This window comes from Haliotis rufescens, unplaced genomic scaffold, assembly GCF_023055435.1.
Source record: "Haliotis rufescens isolate VD_foot unplaced genomic scaffold, xgHalRufe1.0.p SCAF_10, whole genome shotgun sequence".
Taxonomy (NCBI): domain Eukaryota; kingdom Metazoa; phylum Mollusca; class Gastropoda; order Lepetellida; family Haliotidae; genus Haliotis; species Haliotis rufescens.
This window is the reverse complement of record NW_025963780.1, coordinates 10,521,558-10,546,413: the sequence shown is the minus strand read 5'-3', so window position 1 is coordinate 10,546,413 and position 24,856 is coordinate 10,521,558. Positions and strand designations below refer to the sequence as shown.

General features: G+C 48.4%; 1 protein-coding gene across 1 annotated transcript in view; it reads left to right on the top strand.

Annotated features, from left to right (window-relative positions):
• LOC124145313 (dynein heavy chain domain-containing protein 1-like) overlaps positions 1 to 24,856 on the top strand; it is a 225,660-nt gene that overhangs the window by 24,492 nt on the left and 176,312 nt on the right. The window contains exons 16-26 of the mRNA XM_048386779.1: positions 275 to 355; positions 3,309 to 3,469; positions 3,646 to 3,835; positions 4,784 to 5,034; positions 5,301 to 5,457; positions 6,186 to 6,360; positions 10,099 to 10,317; positions 10,480 to 10,602; positions 11,215 to 11,376; positions 23,844 to 23,945; positions 24,238 to 24,435. Coding sequence (XP_048242736.1) covers positions 275 to 355; positions 3,309 to 3,469; positions 3,646 to 3,835; positions 4,784 to 5,034; positions 5,301 to 5,457; positions 6,186 to 6,360; positions 10,099 to 10,317; positions 10,480 to 10,602; positions 11,215 to 11,376; positions 23,844 to 23,945; positions 24,238 to 24,435 — 1,819 coding nt within the window. The remainder of the gene's footprint in view (positions 1 to 274; positions 356 to 3,308; positions 3,470 to 3,645; positions 3,836 to 4,783; positions 5,035 to 5,300; positions 5,458 to 6,185; positions 6,361 to 10,098; positions 10,318 to 10,479; positions 10,603 to 11,214; positions 11,377 to 23,843; positions 23,946 to 24,237; positions 24,436 to 24,856) is intronic.

The following is a 24,856-nucleotide window of genomic DNA, read 5'->3' as shown; positions in this document are numbered from 1 at the left end:
TAATCATAAATCCTAAACTATCGTTGATAGCAATAGTTATTTGAATACTTTTTCATCTGTACTTAATTATTGACCATAAAAAATTTTGTTATCGATCGTCACAGAAAGCAAAATGGCGGTCAATCAAGATTCAATATACGACTAGCTACTAAAATAGCAATATTTTAAACCGGACATTTGAGATTCCCAATCGGACATGTCCGGCGCATATGACGGTTTCTGGACCCCTGGTCCACACAATGCATGAATGTCATCAAATCTCTCACTGATGCAGCTCCAAGGACTCTCTGCATCTCCAGCGCACCAAGAAGGAACAGAGAGAGGAGAACCTTCGCATCGCCAAGAGTGAGACAGGGTAGGTAGAGATGCACCTTCAGGGACACATCACCGCCACTTTTCATCTAGTCACAGACCAGGCAAAATCAGGACAGACTTATTGAGTCTGCCAAAATCTTGTTGTTACATATACCATGTACATTGTCCCAGCACATCTGTTGATCAGGGTAGAATAGGTCCTGGGTGTCCACACTTGTCATGTAGCCTGTGTATGTCCAGGGTAGAATAGGTCCAGGGTGTCCACAGTTGTCATGTAGCCTTGTATGTCCAGGGTAGAATAGGTCCAGGGTGTCCACAGTTGTCATGTAGCCTGTGTATGTCCAGGGTAGAATAGGTCCAGGGTGTCCACAGTTGTCATGTAGCCTGTGTATGTCCAGGGTAGAATAGGTCCAGGGTGTCCACAGTTGTCATGTAGCCTGTGTATGTCCAGGGTAGAATAGGTCCAGGGTGTCCACACTTGTCATGTAGCCTTGTATGTCCAGGGAAGAATAGGTCCTGGGTGTCCACAGTTGTCATGTAGCCTGTGTATGTCCAGGGTAGAATAGGTCCAGGGTGTCCACAGTTGTCATGTAGCCTGTGTATGTCCAGGGTAGAATAGGTCCTGGGAGTCCACAGTTGTCATGTAGCCTTGTATGTCCAGGGTAGAATAGGTCCAGGGTGTCCACACTTGTCATGTAGCCTGTGTATGTCCAGGGTGGAATAGGTTCTGGGTGTCCACAGTTGTCATGTAGCCTGTGTATGTCCAGGGTAGAATAGGTCCTGGGTGTCCACAGTTGTCATGTAGCCTGTGTATGTCCAGGGTAGAATAGGTCCTGGGTGTCCACAGTTGTCATGTAGCCTGTGTATGTCCAGGGTAGAATAGGTCCAGGGTGTCCACAGTTGTCATGTAGCCTGTGTATGTCCAGGGTAGAATAGGTCCTGGGTGTCCACAGTTGTCATGTAGCCTGTGTATGTCCAGGGTGGAATAGGTCCAGGGTGTCCACAGTTGTCATGTAGCCTGTGTATGTCCAGGGTAGAATAGATCCAGGGTGTCCACACTTGTCATGTAGCCTTGTATGTCCAGGGTAGAATAGGTCCTTGGTATCCACAGTTGTCATGTAGCCTTGTATGTCCAGGGTAGAAGAGGTCCTGGGTGTCCACACTTGTCATGTAGCCTGTGTATGTCCAGGGTAGAATAGATCCAGGGTGTCCACACTTGTCATGTAGCCTGTGTATGTCCAGGGTGGAATAGGTTCTGGGTGTCCACAGTTGTCATGTAGCCTGTGTATGTCCAGGGTAGAATAGGTCCAGGGTGTCCACAGTTGTCATGTAGCCTTGTATGTCCAGGGTAAAATAGGTCCAGGGTGTCCACAGTTGTCATGTAGCCTTGTATGTCCAGGGTAGAATAGGTCCAGGGTGTCCACAGTTGTCATGTAGCCTGTGTATGTCCAGGGTGGAATAGGTCCTGGGTGTCCACAGTTGTCATGTAGCCTGTGTATGTCCAGGGTAGAATAGGTCCTGGGTGTCCACAGTTGTCATGTAGCCTTGTATGTCCAGGGTAGAATAGGTCCAGGGTGTCCACAGTTGTCATGTAGCCTGTGTATGTCCAGGGTAGAATAGGTCCTGGGTGTCCACAGTTGTCATGTAGCCTTGTATGTCCAGGGTAGAATAGGTCCTGGGTGTCCACAGTTGTCATGTAGCCTTTGTAAGTGCAGCGTAGGTGTCTACACATGGTGTCACAGCAGACGAATGAAGATACAGAGTGTGACCTAGTTGTCTTTTTCCCACCTGGGCTGGCAACCACGGATTACCTGGACTGTTGCTGAGAGTATCAACACCCACTCTCTCCTTCACTTGTCATGTTGTCTGTGTATGTGCAGCGTGACTGTATCCACACTAACTCTCTCCTTCACTTGTCATGTTGTCTGTGTATGTGCAGCGTGACTGTATCCACACCCACTCTCTCCTTCACTTGTCATGTTGTCTGTGTATGTGCAGCGTGACTGTATCCACACCCACTCTCTCCTTCACTTGTCATGTTGTCTGTGTATGTGCAGCGTGACTGTATCCACACCCACTCTCTCCTTCACTTGTCATGTTGTCTGTGTATGTGCAGCGTGACTGTATCCACACTAACTCTCTCCTTCACTTGTCATGTTGTCTGTGTATGTGCAGCGTGACTGTATCCACACTAACTCTCTCCTTCACTTGTCATGTTGTCTGTGTATGTGCAGCGTGACTGTATCCACACCCACTCTCTCCTTCACTTGTCATGTTGTCTGTGTATGTGCAGCGTGACTGTATCCACACTAACTCTCTCCTTCACTTGTCATGTTGTCTGTGTATGTGCAGCGTGACTGTATCCACACCCACTCTCTCCTTCACTTGTCATGTTGTCTGTGTATGTGCAGCGTGACTGTATCCACACTAACTCTCTCCTTCACTTGTCATGTTGTCTGTGTATGTGCAGCGTGACTGTATCCACACTAACTCTCTCCTTCACTTGTCATGTTGTCTGTGTATGTGCAGCGTGACTGTATCCACACCAACTCTCTCCTTCACTTGTCATGTTGTCTGTGTATGTGCAGCGTGACTGTATCCACACCTACTCTCTCCTTCACTTGTCATGTTGTCTGTGTATGTGCAGCGTGACTGTATCCACACTAACTCTCTCCTTCACTTGTCATGTTGTCTGTGTATGTGCAGCGTGACTGTATCCACACTAACTCTCTCCTTCACTTGTCATGTTGTCTGTGTATGTGCAGCGTGACTGTATCCACACTAACTCTCTCCTTCACTTGTCATGTTGTCTGTGTATGTGCAGCGTGACTGTATCCACACTAACTCTCTCCTTCACTTGTCATGTTGTCTGTGTATGTGCAGCGTGACTGTTTCCACACCCACTCTCTCCTTCACTTGTCATGTTGTCTGTGTATGTGCAGCGTGACTGTATCCACACTAACTCTCTCCTTCACTTGTGTTGCATGTTGCAGGCGCCTGGGGAACTTTGTGAAGCTGGTGGACCAGCTGATCGTGGAGCACATGTTTCATGTGACCAAGACGCAGGTCATCAGCTTCGTGGAGAAGGTGCTGTGCATCAGTGATGCTCCAAGGGATGGATTCTTCAAGGCCAACCTCGTCTTCACAAAACACGGTGAGAACCTGGACAGAAGTCATACACCTATGGTGGAGACAACATGAATACATGATTAAATATTGTATTGCAATCAATGAAGTTATTATAACACTCCAAACGTTCTGAAAGTAACTTGTAGGCAAGTAAGACAACAAACGTTTCATGTAACTGATTTCCTTTAGTTTGTGTTCCAGAGGTGTTGGGTTTGTCCCCTTCCAAGGAGCGTTTCCAGAAGGCTCTCACATCCACCCTGCGTGGCATCCCAAGTGTTCTGTGTGCTAAGGCTGTTCCCATGGATGGCTCTGTGCCGGAACACGACGTCACAGATGAGGCAGACCCTGCCGCCAAGTCATACGACAGCACCCACAGACCCAGCGATGCCAAGTAAGTGCACTTACCCTTGCCATTACCTGGGGGATATATTGAGCAAGTTGGAGCACACACACACAACAGCATTTTGAAACAGTTGAGTGGCAGGGGAAGAATCGTCTTGAAGGTAATAATAAGGGGCAAGTCCTGGAAGTGGCAAGTGGTTGAAAATGTTTACAATAACCCAAGATTCCACAATTCGCATGCTCATATTCTTGAGGCTCTCATTATCAGTCTTTGGTTTCTTTCACTTTGAAAGAGATCATTCAGTGTTTTATATTTTTATTAAGGATAAGAATACTAGTGTTCTACTGATATTGTCCATGATTGTCATAAGAAACTATTAATGCCTGCAATATATGTCATTTATTGGGTGACTCTCTCCAACTACTTGAAATTGATTCCATGACCCTGCTGGTTTGTCTTTCAAAATTTGTTCATGAAATGGCCCTTTCACTCTAATCCTTTTCCCATGAACCTTCAGTGTCAGATATAAATCCTTTGGGAAGAAGAGGTGTTGATGAAGCTTCACAAATAAGGCTCTCTGAATTGGTCCAGGATATTTAGCGCATCGTAGAACCGAGACTCGTAATATGCTGAATAAAAGAGGGTGCCCTATCCTTCTATGAATCTGTTGAATGTTTTCAATGCTTCACTGAATCTGCATGCCTCATACCCAGCAACTAGTGTGACACCCTATTTCAAATTGAGGTTTGTTAAGAGTAACATAAGATTTTGTTTGTTTGTTGTTTAATGACGCGCTCAGCAGTAATCCATCTTTTTGACAGCTGTCTGAAAATAATCAACCAGATATTACAGTGATTGATATCACTCAGGATACGATGACGTGCATCAGCCAAGTCAGCGAGCCAGACCTCCCGATCCTGTTAGTCACCTATGAAAATGATTACCTGTTTTCTTTCCCAGGCCCTGTAAGATTTCCTGATTTTGTATTTGTTGTAGACCCAGCTCTGTGACAGATGGGAGTAAAATCAGTGCCAAGAGCATAGCGGGGACATCCCAGGTCAGCTCCGTCAGGCAGGAAACTCGCAGTCAGACACTTGCTACCGTCTCAGAGAGTTCCAGGAGGTGCTCAAAAGGCAGTCAGTTTTCTCAAGGTGAAGGGTCAGAGATTGAGGTCACAGAGAAGGAGACAGGCCTTGACCCTAACCTACTGGAAGACCCTGAACCACTACCTAATCTTCCTAAACATTGTAAGTCAGTTATACAAAATCAAGTCACAAAAAGTGACACACGAAACAAGTAAAAAGTGTATGTGACCAGTTGCTGGAAACATTTCTGGAACCTTATCTATAATACAGTGTGTTGACTCCTAAGAATAACTCTGAATGTTTTGACCTTCAATGCTGATGTTGCACCTTTTGTGATCACATTGATGGAAGATTGATTGTGGTTGAGAAAATGCTTTGGAAGAACTATTTCCTGGATGAAAATAACATTCTATTGATTCTTTTTACAGCAATTCCACAAAAGGAGGATGATGACCTTGGGGTGGCGACCCCTGACCTGGTAGTGATGAAGGCAGATGAAGGGCTGCTAATGGTGGAAGGCGAGGGCTTCATGGGGCAGTACTCTCCCCTGTCTCGCGCCAGCCTGGAGGAGAAACTAGCCATGGAGTAAGTGCAGGGAATGGTTGTGTTGTAGCATATCATAGAAATCATTGAAGTGTACAAGGAAAACATTGTAGTGTACAAAGGAAACATTGTAGTGTACAAAAGAAACATTGTAGTGTACAAAAGAAACACTGTAGTGTACAGAGGAAACATTGTAGTGTACAAAATAAACATTGTAGTGTACAAAGGAAACATTGTAGTGTACAAAGGAAACACTGCAGTGTACAAAGAAAACACTGTAGTGTACAAAGGAAACACTGCAGTGTACAAAGAAAACACTGTAGTGTACAAAGGAAACACTGTAGTGTTCAAAGGAAACATTGTAGTGTACAGAGGAAACATTGTAGTGTACAGAGGAAACACTGTAGTGTTCAAAGGAAACACTGTAGTGTACAAAGGAAACACTGTAGTGTTCAAAGGAAACATTGTAGTGTACAGAGGAAACATTGTAGTGTACAGAGGAAACACTGTAGTGTTCAAAGGAAACACTGTAGTGTACAAAGGAAACACTGTAGTGTTAAAAGGAAACACAGTAGTGTTCAAAGGAAATCATTGTAGTGTACAAACTAAACAGCTTGGTAAAGTGAAATTTTTCTGTGCTAATGAATGGACAAATCTTTTCAACAGTGAAACATTACCGATCACCAAGGAATAACTGTTATATTTGCCATGCCAGTGGTGCTAAGGAAACAGATTCTCTAATTACTTGAACTGGTGATTCTTTGTTGCAGCTCAGAGTTCCAGGAGGTGCTCAAGAGGCAATCAGAGTTGATGGGCGTGGCTATGGAAGAGGTTGAGCAGTACTGTGAGTTCAACAAATGGCTCAATGAGATCCACCAGTACTGCCACAAGTGGAACAACATGTCTGTCAAGGAGTTCAAGGGTGCAGCCGCATTTGCCATAGAGGTGGGTGGTAGAGTCTTGTCCAATAATAGGTCCCTAGTACCTCCTCTTGTCTCCCCACAAGGTTCAGGGCAAAATAGGCCCCTAGTGACCATGCTTGTCTCCTCACAAGGTTCAGGGCAGAATAGGCCCCTAGTGACCATGCTTGTCTCCTCACAAGGTTCAGGGCAGAATAGGCCCCTAGTGACCATGCTTGTCTCCTCACAAGGTTCAGGGCAGAACAGGCCCCTAGTGACCATGCTTGTCTCCTCTCAAGGTTCAGGGCAGAACAGGCCCCTAGTGACCATGCTTGTCTCCTCACAAGGTTCAGGGCAGAACAGGCCCCTAGTGACCATGCTTGTCTCCTCACAAGGTTCAGGGGCAGAATAGGCCCCTAGTGACCATGCTTGTCTCCTCACAAGGTTCAGGGCAGAACAGGCCCCTAGTGACCATGCTTGTCTCCTCACAAGGTTCAGGGCAGAACAGGCCCCTAGTGACCATGCTTGTCTCCTCACAAGGTTCAGGGCAGAATAGGCCCCTAGTGACCATGCTTGTCTCCTCACAAGGTTCAGGGCAGAACAGGCCCCTAGTGACCATGCTTGTCTCCCCACAAGGTTCAGGGCAGAACAGGCCCCTAGTGACCATGCATGTCTCCTCACAAGGTTCAGGGCAGAATAGGCCCCTATTACCTCTTATATCCTCACAGGTTTCAGGGCAGAACAGGCCCCAAGTACCTCATGCATGTCTCCTCACAAGGTTCAGGGCAGAATAGGCCCCTAGTACCTTTTGCGTGTCTCCTAACACGGATCAGGGCAGAATAGGACCCAAGTACCTCATTCATGTCTCCTAACATGGATCAGGGCAGAATAGGCCCCTAGTACCTTTTGCGTGTCTCCTAACACGGATCAGGGCAGAATAGGCCTCTAGTGCCTCATGCATGTTTCCTAACAAGGATCAGGGCAGAATAGGCCCCTAGTACCTTTTGCATGTCTCCTAACACGGATCGGGGCAGAATAGGCCTCTAGTGCCTCATGCATGTTTCCTAACAAGGATCAGGGCAGAATAGGCCCCTAGTACCTTTTGCGTGTCTCCTAACACGGATCAGGGCAGAATAGGCCTCTAGTGCCTCATGCATGTTTCCTAACAAGGATCAGGGCAGAATAGGCCCCTAGTACCTTTTGCGTGTCTCCTAACACGGATCAGGGCAGAATAGGCCTCTAGTGCCTCATGCATGTTTCCTAACAAGGATCAGGGCAGAATAGGCCCCTAGTACCTTTTGCATGTTTCCTAACAAGGATCAGGGCAGAATAGGCCCCTAGTACCTTTTGCGTGTCTCCTAACACGGATCAGGGCAGAATAGGCCCCTAGTACCTTTTGCGTGTCTCCTAACACGGATCAGGGCAGAATAGGCCTCTAGTGCCTCATGCATGTTTCCTAACAAGGATCAGGGCAGAATAGGCCCCTAGTACCTTTTGCGTGTCTCCTAACACGGATCAGGGCAGAATAGGCCTCTAGTGCCTCATGCATGTTTCCTAACAAGGATCAGGGCAGAATAGGCCCCTAGTACCTTTTGCGTGTCTCCTAACACGGATCAGGGCAGAATAGGCCTCTAGTGCCTCATGCATGTTTCCTAACAAGGATCAGGGCAGAATAGGCCCCTAGTACCTTTTGCGTGTTTCCTAACAAGGATCAGGGCAGAATAGGCCCCTAGTACCTTTTGCGTGTCTCCTAACACGGATCATGGCAGAATAGGCCCCTAGTACCTTTTGCGTGTTTCCTAACACAGATCAGGGCAGAATAGGCCCCTAGTACCTTTTGCGTGTCTCCTAACACGGATCAGGGCAGAATAGGCCTCTAGTGCCTCATGCATGTCTCCTAACACGGATCAGGGCAGAATAGGCCTCTAGTACCTTTTGCGTGTCTCCTATCACGGATCAGGGCAGAATAGGCCCCTAGTACCTTTTGCGTGTCTCCTAACACGGATCAGGGCAGAATAGGCCTCTAGTGCCTCATGCATGTTTCCTAACAAGGATCAGGGCAGAATAGGCCCCTAGTACCTTTTGCGTGACTCCTAACACGGATCAGGGCAGAATAGGCCTCTAGTGCCTCATGCATGTTTCCTAACAAGGATCAGGGCAGAATAGGCCCCTTGTGCCTCATGCATGTTTCCTAACAAGGATCAGGGCAGAATAGGCCCCTAGTACCTTTTGCGTGTCTCCTAACACAGATCAGGGCAAATTAGGCCCCTTGTGCTTCATGCATGTCTCCTAACAAGGATCAGGGCAGAATAGGCCCCTAGTACCTTTTGCGTGTCTCCTAACAAGGATCAGGGCAGAATAGGCCCCTAGTACCTTTTGCGTGACTCCTAACACGGATCAGGGCAGAATAGGCCCCTAGTACCTTTTGCGTGTCTCCTAACAAGGATCAGGGCAGAATAGGCCCCTAGTACCTTTTGCGTGACTCCTAACACGGATCAGGGCAGAATAGGCCCCTAGTACCTTTTGCGTGTCTCCTAACAAGGATCAGGGCAGAATAGGCCCCTAGTACCTTTTGCGTGTCTCCTAACACGGATCAGGGCAGAATAGGCCTCTAGTGCCTCATGCATGTTTCCTAACAAGGATCAGGGCAGAATAGGCCCCTAGTACCTTTTGCGTGACTCATAACAAGGATCAGGGCAGAATAGGCCTCTAGTGCCTCATGCATGTTTCCTAACAAGGATCAGGGCAGAATAGGCCCCTAGTACCTTTTGCGTGTCTCCTAACACGGATCAGGGCAGAATAGGCCTCTAGTGCCTCATGCATGTCTCCTAACAAGGATCAGGGCAGAATAGGCCCCTTGTGCCTCATGCATGTCTCCTAACACAGATCAGGGCAGAATAGGCCCTAGTGCCTCATGCATGTTTTCTAACAAGGTTCAGGGCAGAATAGGCCCTAGTGCCTCATGCATGTCTCCTAACAAGGATCAGGGCAGAATAGGCCCCTAGTACCTTTTGCGTGTCCCCTAACAAGGATCAGGGCAGAATAGGCCCCTTGTGCCTCATGCATGTCTCCTAACACAGATCAGGGCAGAATAGGCCCTAGTGCCTCATGCATGTTTCCTAACAAGGATCAGGGCAGAATAGGCCCTAGTGCCTCATGCTTTTTGCCTGGTGAGGTCATTGCTGAAGATTTTATAAAACTAAAACTGATTATTGTCAGTCTATGTTGCTTGAATGTTAAACAACACAAACTAGCAGCAAAATAATCCCCAAGTAATGTGTGCTTTGTTTGAGCTGCTTGCTTGCCTCTACACAGTTGTCAGGGCAGAATAGACTATTGTACCCCCATGCCTGTCTACCCATGGGGTCAGGCAGATCTGTTTGGTTCTGGTTCCTCACTCTTTCACACAACAAGGTCATGCTTAATAGCATCATGAACAATCACATTGTGCTTGGATTTGGGGCATATTATAAAACAACATTATAGAGAGTACCTAGGGAGCTCCTGCCTAGGTTGGTGGTTCGATCCCAGGCCGCGACATACCAAAAGATGTGAAAGATGGTGCTTGTTGTTACCCTTCTGATTGATGCAGTCAGTATAATGTGTCTGAGGGTATCTATGTTAAACTGCAGGAGTGTATCTCAAAGGCCCCCAGACTAGTACAAGCACTAGCCACACACATAGATGTATACGTCTTCAATGTGACATTAAGCCCCATTTCACCTCACCTTCAATATTTTTCAGATTGTCACAAAATAATAATTGCATGCAATCACTTTTTCAGCAAAAGCTGACTGAGTTACGCCAGTGGTCAGAAAAAGTGCGCAACTTTGACAAGAGCTTCGTCACAGAGAATGGCCTGCTGTATGTGGACTGCTCTGCGATACATGAAGGACTTCTACCCAGACTCGACGACGTGTACCAGGAACTCATCACATTTGTGTCGGACGAAGCTAGGAATCTGGCCCGGTCATTCTGTGAGGAGATGGTTACTGTTATTCAGGTAGGATTAGTAGCTGTTTGTACTTGTAGGTTCTGCCTCGCAGAGATCAGTGTGGCTGAAGGGCCAAAGCAGCTGGCATCACTTCCACTTTGCTAAGCTGGCAATCAGAGAATAAGGAACTGTAACACTCTATGTCTAACATTATCTTCTTGTGGTTTTCAGAACATGAAAGACAAGCGGTCTACAGTTGATGCTTTCGCTGTGTTTGCCAAGAACTTCTCCCAGTACAAGAAGAATACCATCACGTACCAGCAGAGGGTGGAGTACATCAAGTCTCTCTATGAGGTGAGGGGACTGTCACTGAGGGAGTGGTGATTTATTAAGGGCAAGGTCAGACTGGAGATATCCTGGCTCATAAAGGGCACAAGGGTCAAGAGATGACAGCCATACTCACACATTTTACATTTTGAAATGTTGTGTGAATTAGGAGTTACTTTGGTACATAGGCAGTCATGAGGCTTATGAAAACTGGACAAACTCTTCAGGAGGGTCTGAGAAGGGACACTATGGAATCTTTGTGCTTTGACGGCTGTGACTCCATAACATGGAGCAGCAAAAGGTGTGGCACTATGGTCACCTTTTGGAATGCGATCCAGAACATTATACAAACCTCATCACATATCAAGACACTATTGATGCAGTTTCAAAATTGGTAGTGGATAGTTGTATAAGAGGTGAATGACCCTTCATGTTGACGTGACTTGTGAGGACAACAATGTGGGAGTCCCTAGTACCATATGTCAGTTTCCCTAGATGAATGTTGTAGAACAAGCACATGTGTATCTTTAGCTGTCATCTTTGAAGATGACAAGAAAGCAAAGCCCATTGTTTTTGTTTGATTTTTATATGATTTGTTCAACCGGTCAGAAGAAGGAAATTTATGTGAATCTCTTTCAGGTCATCCGGATGAGTTACCGCCAGCTGTATCCAGAGGAGGAGAAACTGGAGGAACAGGTGTGGGCTTCTTGGGAGGCATTCCTCATGGAGATGCAGGAGGCATCCGAGTTCGTCAACATCCAGACTCCACTGATGACACAGCAGCTGGAGGACACATACCAGGTAGGCTGTAGGGAGGAGATGTAACACCAGGGTGAGGGGTGGACACAGTGGCTAGAGGACACATACCAGGCAGGCTGTAGGGAGGAGATGTAACACCAGGGTGAGGGGTGGACACAGTGGCTAGAGGACACATACCAGGCAGGCTGTAGGGAGGAGATGTAACACCAGGGTGAGGGGTGGACACAGTGGCTAGAGGACACATACCAGGCAGGCTGTAGGGAGGAGATGTAACACCAGGGTGAGGGGTGGACACAGTGGCTAGAGGACACATACCAGGCAGGCTGTAGGGAGGAGATGTAACACCAGGGTGAGGGGTGGACACAGTGGCTAGAGGACACATACCAGGCAGGCTGTAGGGAGGAGATATAACACCAGGGTGAGGGGTGGACACAGTGGCTAGAGGACACATACCAGGTAGGCTGTAGGGTGGAGATGTAACACCAGGGTGAGGGGTGGACACAGTGGCTAGAGGACACATACCAGGCAGGCTGTAGGGAGATGTAACACCAGGGTGAGGGGTGGACACAGTGGCTAGAGGACACATACCAGGCAGGCTGTAGGGAGGAGATGTAACACCAGGGTGAGGGGTGGACACAGTGGCTAGAGGACACATACCAGGCAGGCTGTAGGGAGGAGATGTAACACCAGGGTGGGGGGTGGACACAGTGGCTAGAGGACACATACCAGGTAGGCTGTAGGGAGGAGATGTAACACCAGGGTGAGGGGTGGACACAGTGGCTAGAGGACACATACCAGGCAGGCTGTAGGGAGGAGATGTAACACCAGGGTGAGGGGTGGACACAGTGGCTAGAGGACACATACCAGGCAGGCTGTAGGGAGGAGATGTAACACCAGGGTGAGGGGTGGACACAGTGGCTAGAGGACACATACCAGGTAGGCTGTAGGGAGGAGATGTAACACCAGGGTGAGGGGTGGACACAGTGGCTAGAGGACACATACCAGGTAGGCTGTAGGGAGATGTAACACCAGGGTGAGGGGTGGACACAGTGGCTAGAGGACACATACCAGGTAGGCTGTAGGGAGGAGATATAACACCAGGGTGAGAGGTGGACACAGTGGCTAGAGGACACATACCAGGTAGGCTGTAGGGAGATGTAACACCAGGGTGAGGGGTGGACACAGTGGCTAGAGGACACATACCAGGTAGGCTGTAGGGAGGAGATGTAACACCAGGGTGAGGGGTGGACACAGTGGCTAGAGGACACATACCAGGCAGGCTGTAGGGAGGAGATGTAACACCAGGGTGAGGGGTGGACACAGTGGCTAGAGGACACATACCAGGCAGGCTGTAGGGAGGAGATGTAACACCAGGGTGAGGGGTGGACACAGTGGCTAGAGGACACATACCAGGTAGGCTGTAGGGAGGAGATGTAACACCAGGGTGGGGGGTGGACACAGTGGCTGGAGGACACATACCAGGCAGGCTGTAGGGAGGAGATGTAACACCAGGGTGAGGGGTGGACACAGTGGCTAGAGGACACATACCAGGTAGGCTGTAGGGAGGAGATGTAACACCAGGGTGGGGGGTGGACACAGTGGCTGGAGGACACATACCAGGCAGGCTGTAGGGAGGAGATGTAACACCAGGGTGAGGGGTGGACACAGTGGCTAGAGGACACATACCAGGTAGGCTGTAGGGAGATGTAACACCAGGGTGAGGGGTGGACACAGTGGCTAGAGGACACATACCAGGTAGGCTGTAGGGAGGAGATATAACACCAGGGTGAGAGGTGGACACAGTGGCTAGAGGACACATACCAGGTAGGCTGTAGGGAGGAGATGTAACACAAGGGTGAGAGGTGGACACAGTGGCTAGAGGACACATACCAGGCAGGCTGTAGGGAGATGTAACACCAGGGTGAGGGGTGGACACAGTGGCTAGAGGACACATACCAGGTAGGCTGTAGGGAGGAGATGTAACACCAGGGTGAGGGGTGGACACAGTGGCTAGAGGACACATACCAGGCAGGCTGTAGGGAGGAGATGTAACACCAGGGTGAGGGGTGGACACAGTGGCTAGAGGACACATACCAGGCAGGCTGTAGGGAGATGTAACACCAGGGTGAGGGGTGGACACAGTGGCTAGAGGACACATACCAGGCAGGCTGTAGGGAGGAGATGTAACACCAGGGTGAGGGGTGGACACAGTGGCTAGAGGACACATACCAGGTAGGCTGTAGGGAGGAGATGTAACACCAGGGTGAGGGGTGGACACAGTGGCTAGAGGACACATACCAGGTAGGCTGTAGGGAGATGTAACACCAGGGTGAGGGGTGGACACAGTGGCTAGAGGACACATACCAGGTAGGCTGTAGGGAGGAGATATAACACCAGGGTGAGAGGTGGACACAGTGGCTAGAGGACACATACCAGGTAGGCTGTAGGGAGGAGATGTAACACAAGGGTGAGAGGTGGACACAGTGGCTAGAGGACACATACCAGGCAGGCTGTAGGGAGATGTAACACCAGGGTGAGGGGTGGACACAGTGGCTAGAGGACACATACCAGGTAGGCTGTAGGGAGGAGATGTAACACCAGGGTGAGGGGTGGACACAGTGGCTAGAGGACACATACCAGGCAGGCTGTAGGGAGGAGATGTAACACCAGGGTGAGGGGTGGACACAGTGGCTAGAGGACACATACCAGGCAGGCTGTAGGGAGATGTAACACCAGGGTGAGGGGTGGACACAGTGGCTAGAGGACACATACCAGGCAGGCTGTAGGGAGGAGATGTAACACCAGGGTGAGGGGTGGACACAGTGGCTAGAGGACACATACCAGGTAGGCTGTAGGGAGGAGATGTAACACCAGGGTGAGGGGTGGACACAGTGGCTAGAGGACACATACCAGGCAGGCTGTAGGGAGGAGATGTAACACCAGGGTGAGGGGTGGACACAGTGGCTAGAGGACACATACCAGGCAGGCTGTAGGGAGATGTAACACCAGGGTGAGGGGTGGACACAGTGGCTAGAGGACACATACCAGGCAGGCTGTAGGGAGGAGATGTAACACCAGGGTGAGGGGTGGACACAGTGGCTAGAGGACACATACCAGGCAGGCTGTAGGGAGGAGATGTAACACCAGGGTGGGGGGTGGACACAGTGGCTAGAGGACACATACCAGGCAGGCTGTAGGGAGGAGATGTAACACCAGGGTGAGGGGTGGACACAGTGGCTAGAGGACACATACCAGGCAGGCTGTAGGGAGGAGATGTAACACCAGGGTGGGGGGTGGACACAGTGGCTAGAGGACACATACCAGGCAGGCTGTAGGGAGGAGATGTAACACCAGGGTGAGGGGTGGACACAGTGGCTAGAGGACACATACCAGGTAGGCTGTAGGGAGATGTAACACCAGGGTGAGGGGTGGACACAGTGGCTAGAGGACACATACCAGGTAGGCTGTAGGGAGGAGATGTAACACCAGGGTGAGGGGTGGACACAGTGGCTAGAGGACACATACCAGGTAGGCTGTAGGGAGGAGATGTAACACCAGGGTGAGAGGTGGACACAGTGGCTAGAGGACACATACCAGGCAGGCTGTAGGGAGATGTAACACCAGGGTGAGGGGTGGACACAGTGGCTAGAGGACACATACCAGGTAGGCTGTAGGGAGGAGATATAACACCAGGGTGAGGGGTGGACACAGTGGCTAGAGGACACATACCAGGTAGGCTGTAGGGAGGAGATGTAACACCAGGGTGAGAGGTGGACACAGTGGCTAGAGGACACATACCAGGCAGGCTGTAGGGAGATGTAACACCAGGGTGAGGGGTGGACACAGTGGCTAGAGGACACATACCAGGTAGGCTGTAGGGAGGAGATATAACACCAGGGTGAGGGGTGGACACAGTGGCTAGAGGACACATACCAGGTAGGCTGTAGGGAGGAGATGTAACACCAGGGTGAGAGGTGGACACAGTGGCTAGAGGACACATACCAGGTAGGCTGTAGGGAGATGTAACACCAGGGTGAGGGGTGGACACAGTGGCTGGAGGACACATACCAGGTAGGCTGTAGGGAGGAGATATAACACCAGGGTGAGGGGTGGACACAGTGGCTAGAGGACACATACCAGGCAGGCTGTAGGGAGATGTAACACCAGGGTGAGGGGTGGACACAGTGGCTAGAGGACACATACCAGGCAGGCTGTAGGGAGATGTAACACCAGGGTGAGGGGTGGACACAGTGGCTAGAGGACACATACCAGGCAGGCTGTAGGGAGGAGATGTAACACCAGGGTGAGGGGTGGACACAGTGGCTAGAGGACACATACCAGGCAGGCTGTAGGGAGGAGATGTAACACCAGGGTGGGGGGTGGACACAGTGGCTAGAGGACACATACCAGGCAGGCTGTAGGGAGGAGATGTAACACCAGGGTGAGGGGTGGACACAGTGGCTAGAGGACACATACCAGGCAGGCTGTAGGGAGGAGATGTAACACCAGGGTGAGGGGTGGACACAGTGGCTAGAGGACACATACCAGGTAGGCTGTAGGGAGATGTAACACCAGGGTGGGGGGTGGACACAGTGGCTAGAGGACACATACCAGGTAGGCTGTAGGGAGGAGATGTAACACCAGGGTGAGGGGTGGACACAGTGGCTAGAGGACACATACCAGGTAGGCTGTAGGGAGGAGATGTAACACCAGGGTGAGAGGTGGACACAGTGGCTAGAGGACACATACCAGGCAGGCTGTAGGGAGATGTAACACCAGGGTGAGGGGTGGACACAGTGGCTAGAGGACACATACCAGGCAGGCTGTAGGGAGGAGATGTAACACCAGGGTGGGGGGTGGACACAGTGGCTAGAGGACACATACCAGGCAGGCTGTAGGGAGGAGATGTAACACCAGGGTGAGGGGTGGACACAGTGGCTAGAGGACACATACCAGGTAGGCTGTAGGGAGATGTAACACCAGGGTGAGGGGTGGACACAGTGGCTAGAGGACACATACCAGGTAGGCTGTAGGGAGGAGATATAACACCAGGGTGAGGGGTGGACACAGTGGCTAGAGGACACATACCAGGTAGGCTGTAGGGAGGAGATGTAACACCAGGGTGAGAGGTGGACACAGTGGCTAGAGGACACATACCAGGCAGGCTGTAGGGAGATGTAACACCAGGGTGAGGGGTGGACACAGTGGCTAGAGGACACATACCAGGCAGGCTGTAGGGGGGAGATGTAACACCAGGGTGAGAGGTGGACACAGTGGCTAGAGGACACATACCAGGCAGGCTGTAGGGAGGAGATGTAACACCAGGGTGAGGGGTGGACACAGTGGCTAGAGGACACATACCAGGTAGGCTGTAGGGAGGAGATATAACACCAGGGTGAGGGGTGGACACAGTGGCTAGAGGACACATACCAGGTAGGCTGTAGGGAGGAGATGTAACACCAGGGTGAGGGGTGGACACAGTGGCTAGAGGACACATACCAGGTAGGCTGTAGGGAGATGTAACACCAGGGTGAGGGGTGGACACAGTGGCTAGAGGACACATACCAGGCAGGCTGTAGGGAGGAGATATAACACCAGGGTGAGGGGTGGACACAGTGGCTAGAGGACACATACCAGGTAGGCTGTAGGGAGGAGATCTAACACCAGGGTGAGGGGTGGACACAGTGGCTAGAAGACACATACCAGGCAGGCTGTAGGGAGGAGATGTAACACCAGGGTGAGGGGTGGACACAGTGGCTAGAGGACACATACCAGGCAGGCTGTAGGGAGGAGATGTAACACCAGGGTGAGGGGTGGCATGCACTGTAGGGAGACATGTCATGTAGGGAGACATGTACTGTAGGGAGACATGTCATGTAGGGAGACATGTACTGTAGGGAGACGTGTCATGTAGGGAGACATGTACTGTAGGGAGACATGTCATGTAGGGAGACATGTCATGCAGGGAGACATATACTGTAGGGAGATATACCATGTAGGGAGACATGTCATGCAGGGAGACATGTCATGTAGGGAGACATGTCATGCAGGGAGACATGTACTGTGGGGAGACATGTACTGTAGGGAGACATGTACTGTAGGAAGACATGTCATGTAGGGAGACATGTACTGTAGGGAGATGTGTCATGTAGGGAGACATGTACTGTAGGGAGACATGTCATGTAGGGAGACATGTCATGCAGGGAGACATATACTGTAGGGAGACATGTCATGTAGGGAGACATGTCATGCAGGGAGACATGTCATGCAGGGAGACATGTCATGTAGGGAGACATGTCATTTGGGGAGACATGTCATGTAGGGAGACATGTACTGTAGGGAGACATATCATGTGGGGAGACATGTCATGTAGGGAGACATGTCATGTAGGGAGACATGTACTGTAGGGAGACATGTCATGTAGGGAGACATGTACTGTAGGGAGAATTGTCATGTGGGGAGACATGTACTGTGGGGAGACATGTACTGTAGGGAGACATGGCATGCAGGGAGACATGTACTGTGGGGAGACATGTACTGTGGGGAGACATGTCATGTAGGGAGACATGTCATGCAGGGAGACATGTACTGTGGGGAGACATGTACTGTAGGGAGACATGTACTGTGGGGAGACATGTCATGCAGGGAGACATGTACTGTGGGGAGACATGTCATGCAGGGAGACATGTACTGTGGGGAGACATGTACTGTGGGGAGACATGTCATGTAGGGAGACATGTACTGTAGGGAGACATGTACTGCGGGGAGACATGTACTGTGGGGAGACATGTCATGTAGGGAGACATGTACTGTAGGGAGACATGTCATGCAGGGAGACATGTCATACAGGGAGACATGTACTGTGGGGAGACATGAACTGTGGGGAGACATGTCATGTAGGGAGACATGTCATGTAGGGAGACATGTACTGTGGGGAGACATGTACTGTAGGGAGACATGGCATGCAGGGAGACATGTACTGTAGGGAGACATGTACTGTGGGGAGACATGTACTATAGGGAGACATGGCATGCAGGGAGACATGTACTGTAGGGAGACATGTACTGTTGGGAGACATGTCATGTAGGGAGACATGTCATGCAGGGAGACATGTACTGTGGGGAGACATGTACTGTGGGGAGACATGTCATGTAGGGAGACATGTACTGTAGGGAGACATGTACTGTGGGGAGACATGTCATGTAGGGAGACATGTACTGTAGGGAGACATGTCATGCAGGGAGACATGTACTGTGGGGAGACATGTACTGTGGGGAGACATGTCATGTAGGGAGACATGTCATGTAGGGAGACATGTCCTGTGGGGAGACATGTACTGTAGGGAAACATGTACTGTAGGGAGACATGTACTGTGGGGAGACATGTACTGTAGGGAGACATGTCATGCAGGGAGACATGTACTGTAGGGAGACATGTACTGTGGGGAGACATGTACTGTAGGGAGACATGTCATGTAGGGAGACATGTCATGCAGGGAGACATGTACTGTAGGGAGACATGTACTGTAGGGAGACATGTACTGTAGGGAGACATGTACTGTGGGGAGACATGTACTGTAGGGAGACATGTCATGTAGGGAGACATGTCATGCAGGGAGACATGTACTGTAGGGAGACATGTCATGTAGGGAGACATGTACTGTGGGGGACATGTACTGTAGGGAGACATGTACTGTAGGGAGACATGTACTGTGGGGAGACATGTCATGCAGGGAGACATGTACTGTAGGGAGACATGTCATGTAGGGAGACATGTACTGTAGGGAGACATGTACTGTAGGGAGACATATCATGTGGGGAGACATGTCATGTAGGGAGACATGTCATTTGGGGAGACATGAACTGTAGGGAGACATGTCATGTAGGGAGACATGTACTGTAGGGAGACATATCATTTAGGGAGACATGTCATGTAGGGAGACATGTCATGTAGGGAGACATGTACTGTAGGGAGACATGTCATGTAGGGAGACATGTACTGTAGGGAGAATTGTCATGTGGGGAGACATGTACTGTGGGGAGACATGTACTATAGGGAGACATGGCATGCAGGGAGACATGTACTGTAGGGAGACATATCATGTAGGGAGACATGTCATGTAGGGAGACATGTCATGTAGGGAGACATGTACTGTAGGGAGACATGTCATGTAGGGAGACATGTACTGTAGGGAGAATTGTCATGTGGGGAGACATGTACTGTGGGGAGACATGTACTATAGGGAGACATGGCATGCAGGGAGACATGCACTGTAGGGAGACATGTACTGTGGGGAGACATGTCATGTAGGGAGACATGTCATGCAGGGAGACATGTACTGTGGGGAGACATGTACTGTAGGGAGACATGTACTGTGGGGAGACATGTCATGCAGGGAAACATGTACTGTGGGGAGACATGTCATGCAGGGTGACATGTACTGTAGGGAGACATGTACTGTGGGGAGACATGTCATGTAGGGAGACATGTACTGTAGGGAGACATGTACTGTGGGGAGACATGTCATGTAGGGAGACATGTACTGTAGGGAGACATGTCATGCAGGGAGACATGTACTGTGGGGAGACATGTCATGTAGGGAGACATGTCATGTAGGGAGACATGTACTGTGGGGAGACATGTACTGTAGGGAGACATGTACTGTGGGGAGACATGTCATGTAGGGAGACATGTCATGTAGGGAGACATGTACTGTGGGGAGACATGTACTGTAGGGAGACATGTACTGTAGGGAGACATGTACTGTAGGGAGACATGTCATACAGGGAGACATGTACTGTAGGGAGAATTGTCATGTGGGGAGACATGTACTGTGGGGAGACATGTACTATAGGGAGACATGGCATGCAGGGAGACATGCACTGTAGGGAGACATGTACTGTGGGGAGACATGTCATGTAGGGAGACATGTCATGCAGGGAGACATGTCATGCAGGGAGACATGTACTGTGGGGAGACATGTCATGCAGGGAAACATGTACTGTGGGGAGACATGTCATGCAGGGAGACATGTACTGTAGGGAGACATGTACTGTGGGGAGACATGTCATGTAGGGAGACATGTACTGTAGGGAGACATGTACTGTGGGGAGACATGTACTGTAGGGAGACATGTACTGTGGGGAGACATGTCATGTAGGGAGACATGTCATGTAGGGAGACATGTACTGTGGGGAGACATGTACTGTAGGGAGACATGTACTGTAGGGAGACATGTACTGTAGGGAGACATGTCATACAGGGAGACATGTACTGTAGGGAGACATGTCATGTAGGGAGACATGTACTGTAGGGAGACATGTACTGTGGGGAGACATGTACTGTGGGGAGACATGTACTGTAGGGAGACATGTCATGTAGGGAGACATGTACTGTGGGGAGACATGTACTGTGGGGAGACATGTACTGTGGGGAGACATGTCATGTAGGGAGACATGTACTGTGGGGAGACATGTACTGTGGGGAGACATGTACTGTGGGGAGACATGTACTGTGGGGAGACATGTACTGTAGGGAGACATGTACTGTAGGGAGACGTGTCATGAAGGGAGACATGTACTGTAGGGAGACATGTCATGTAGGGAGACATGTACTGTAGGGAGACGTGTCATGTAGGGAGACATATACTGTAGGGAGACATGTACTGTAGGGAGACATGTCATGCAGGGAGACATGTCATTTGGGGAGACATGGAAGGTAAGAAGGTTTGTAGGTATGACAAATGTTGATTGAAGTCATTGAGATGGCCTATGACCATAAGCCAAGCTATGGCAGTGAATCATTGATAAATCTGTTAATTTCTTGCTTCTCTTTCCATGGATACTTGTATCTCCCCTGTGACTACCTTGCATATGTTGTCAGCATAATAGGATGTGTTAGGTTCCAAAGTTTTAATTGTGTGGTGCTATCATCTCATGTCTGAGTTTGTCCTGCTACAGCGTCTTGCTCATGCAAAGACCAAGAAACAACAGCAGGAGGCACTGCAGAACCCCAGCCTTGTTATGGTATATAGTGATGTTTGACATAACAGTGATGCAATGGCAGATAACTCTTACAAAGAAAAGACACTTACCACTAGAAAATATGCTACAGCTTCAGCTTTTGAGATGTCATGTATTTGATGTGAACAGTTTATTCCAGGTTCAGCTAAACATTAACAAATAATCAACCGTGGAAAGATGTGAGACAAGAAGTTACTGATGACAAATGTCAAATTATTGAAACATACAACTGAAAGAAGACTCATAGAAGACTCATAAATGTCTGAACAGATTTCAGTCTTTAGGGTAAACTCAGTGTGAAAATCAGTTGCCACTGAATTCACGAAACTGTTCGTATACACATGTATGTATCACATCTTTCCATGTGATGTATGATTGTTGTGATTTGTGTCATAAGACAAACTACCGTATATCGCTGTGTATGAGGCGAGTTTTTCGTACCTAGAATTAGGGGGGTTTCAAGGGGGGTCATCTTATACACAGGGTTGACAAGTTTTGATTTTTTTTCCCCAACACAAAGACATTACTGTGAGCATGTAACACTGGAAATACCATGTCAAAATATCTCTACTGAAGTACGCAAACTAAACATGTAATTCATTTTGGAATAAATTATTTCTGATAAAATAATAGTTTCAGATACAATTCTTCCAATAATTGTATCAAAATTCTTAAAATTATGTTATGGGGTAATTTTTAACCGAATCACCGGTAGATTCCTAGATAACTGTGTACAGCTGATGCCTGCTTCTGGCTTAGTTGACAAGACAATACTCACAGTAATCTTAATCTCTGCATATAAACCAATGCCTCTCAGAACAAGATATTCAATTTAATCGGTAAATCGTTATGTCTTGTTTTTTTATCTCAAATTCTCAATTCGTATTGACCAAGTTTAATGATCTGTACATTTCCCTGAATTCACTGAAGGGATACAATGTAATTTTTTTCTGCGGAAGACAAACACATTTTTTTATTACAAATGTAGGGATTGTGTATGCGCTGGTGCCTTTCTTCATTCCAATTCGCTTTATAGATGGGGTATATAAATTAGCATCGATTTTGAAGGCTTGTACAGGGGGTCGCCTTATACGTAGGGTTGTTTAATAGGCGTCAATAAACGGTACTAATGTTTTATTTGAGTGATATTAATGGAATGTGTGTGGATTTCTTGTTTAATTGAATATTGACGTGATGATATCCTCCGAAAACATCTACATGCCAAAACTTAACATACAGACTAAACTACAAAGTACAACGTCCACTGCACAGCAGATGCCCCACCTGTTACTGTTAGCTTGAGAATGGGTTAGTCTGATTGTGTCCAAGACTTCTAAAGACTAAACTACAAAGTACAACGTCCACTGCACAGCAGATGCCCCACCTGTTACTGTTAGCTTGAGAATGGGTTAGTCTGATTGTGTCCAAGACTTCTACAGACTAAACTACAAAGTACAACGTCCACTGCACAGCAGATGCCCCACCTGTTACTGTTAGCTTGAGAATGGGTTAGTCTGATTGTGTCCAAGACTTCTACAGACTTAACTACAAAGTACAACGTCCACTGCACAGCAGATGCCCCGCCTGTTACTGTTAGCTTGAGAATGGGTTAGTCTGATTGTGTCCCAAAACATCTAAATATGACAAGATTATTACTTGTTGATTGACATATTGATCCATGACTGAAACTAGTGACATAATACAAAAAATTAAAAGCATAAATTCTTAGTTTATGATTTAATGTGACAGTGTGTGAGCCTACTCAAGTTTAGGTAGCTGCCCAACAGCGTCCATGTTGGAGAGTGGTACAGTGTCTTCTGTCCTGGGTAAGCTGCTCCTGTAGCTGACACTATCTCCCATGTAATGTATGTATGCTTTCTATTCAGTGTGGACAAGTTTGGCAGTGTCATTACAGTTTATTGGTACATCAACCAGATAAACATGTTTGATCAGACTCAGTTGTTACTGTGTGAGCATCCTCCTCACCTAATCCCTTTTCATGGGATGCTCAATTACAGCAGCAGGGACAATTCCTTTGCTGTTTTAACTAAGTGTAGAAGTTTTGGCATGTAGAAGTTTGGTAGACAACTGTTATCGGTAGTGGACTGTAAACAGTAAGGGTCATCTTTACACTAATTTTTTATCTGTCACAGTAAACTTGCAGAGGTCAATGCCTTTGTCATGGAGTAGAAATGTATCAGAACCGTGTGCTACAAACTTACCACGTGATCTTTGTGCTAAGACTTTCAGATGTCTAGGTTACAGTATAGGCATTTGGTAGTTGCAGTGCTGTCACATCACACTGAGAATCAAATCAGCTGTTGCTGTGTTCAGTATGTAACCTGGAATCATTTAGTAATGTGTGTATGCTTGTATATCTGTACCATGTGCATGTCTGTACCATGTGCATGTCTGTACCATGTGCATGTCTGTACCATGTGCATGTCTGTACCATGTGCATGTCTGTACCATTTGTATGTCATGCAGCGCCTGGAGAAAGCAGCAAAGGAGCTCTCTGAGGAAGCCACGAGCGGCATCTTCCTGGATCCAGACAACAACCCTATGAAGATACTCAGAGTTATGAAAGGGGTGCGTTTCATTGGATGCACAGGCATTAGCCTACGATTCAACAATAAGTCTACATTCAAAGCAACTTTGAACAAGGCCTTGCTGATCATTTCAAGAAAAGTTTGAAATTTTGGCTTGGTTTTTCATTTTATTCGGTTTGTGTGAAAATGTTTCATATCAGAAATAGACAATATATTATAATTCTGACCTTGCATATCTATATGATAGACATACTAAATTTAAAAAATGATCTTCAGGCTTCATTTTGATCATCATGTAGGGACACAGGTACTGACTTTGAGTGTTATTCTAGATCCGTGAGAAGTTCTTCTCAGTTCAGAGTCAGTTGAAGGAAGCGAGCAAGTGGCGAGAGGCAATCTGTGGGGAGCCATATGACCTCAAGTTCCTCAACAAGATGACAGTAGAGATGGATGTTCGACAGCAGCTTTGGAGATACGTGGAAGTGTCCACCAGCTCTATCAAGGAATGGAAGCAGATGCTCTTCAAGAAGGTGAGTTGGTTAGCTTGTTCTGTCCAGATACATGAAAGTGTCCATCAGCGCCATCAACCAATGGAAGCAGATGCTCTTCAAGAAGGTGAGTTGGTTAGCTTATATTGTGGACATACAATGGAGTGTCCATCAGCGCCATCAACCAATGGAAGCAGATGCTCTTCAAGAAGGTGCGTTGGTTAGCTTGTTCTGTGTAGATACATTAAAGTGTCCACTAGCGCCATCAAGGAATGGAAACAGATGAATTTCATGAAGGTGAGTTTGTTAGCTTGTTCTGTGTAGATTAATTAAGGTGTCCATCAGCGCCATCAAACAATGAAAGCAGATGCTCTTCAAGAAGGTGAGTTTGTTAGCTTGTTTTGTGTAGATACATTAAAGTGTCCATCAGCGCCATCAACCAATGGAAGCAGATGCTCTTCAA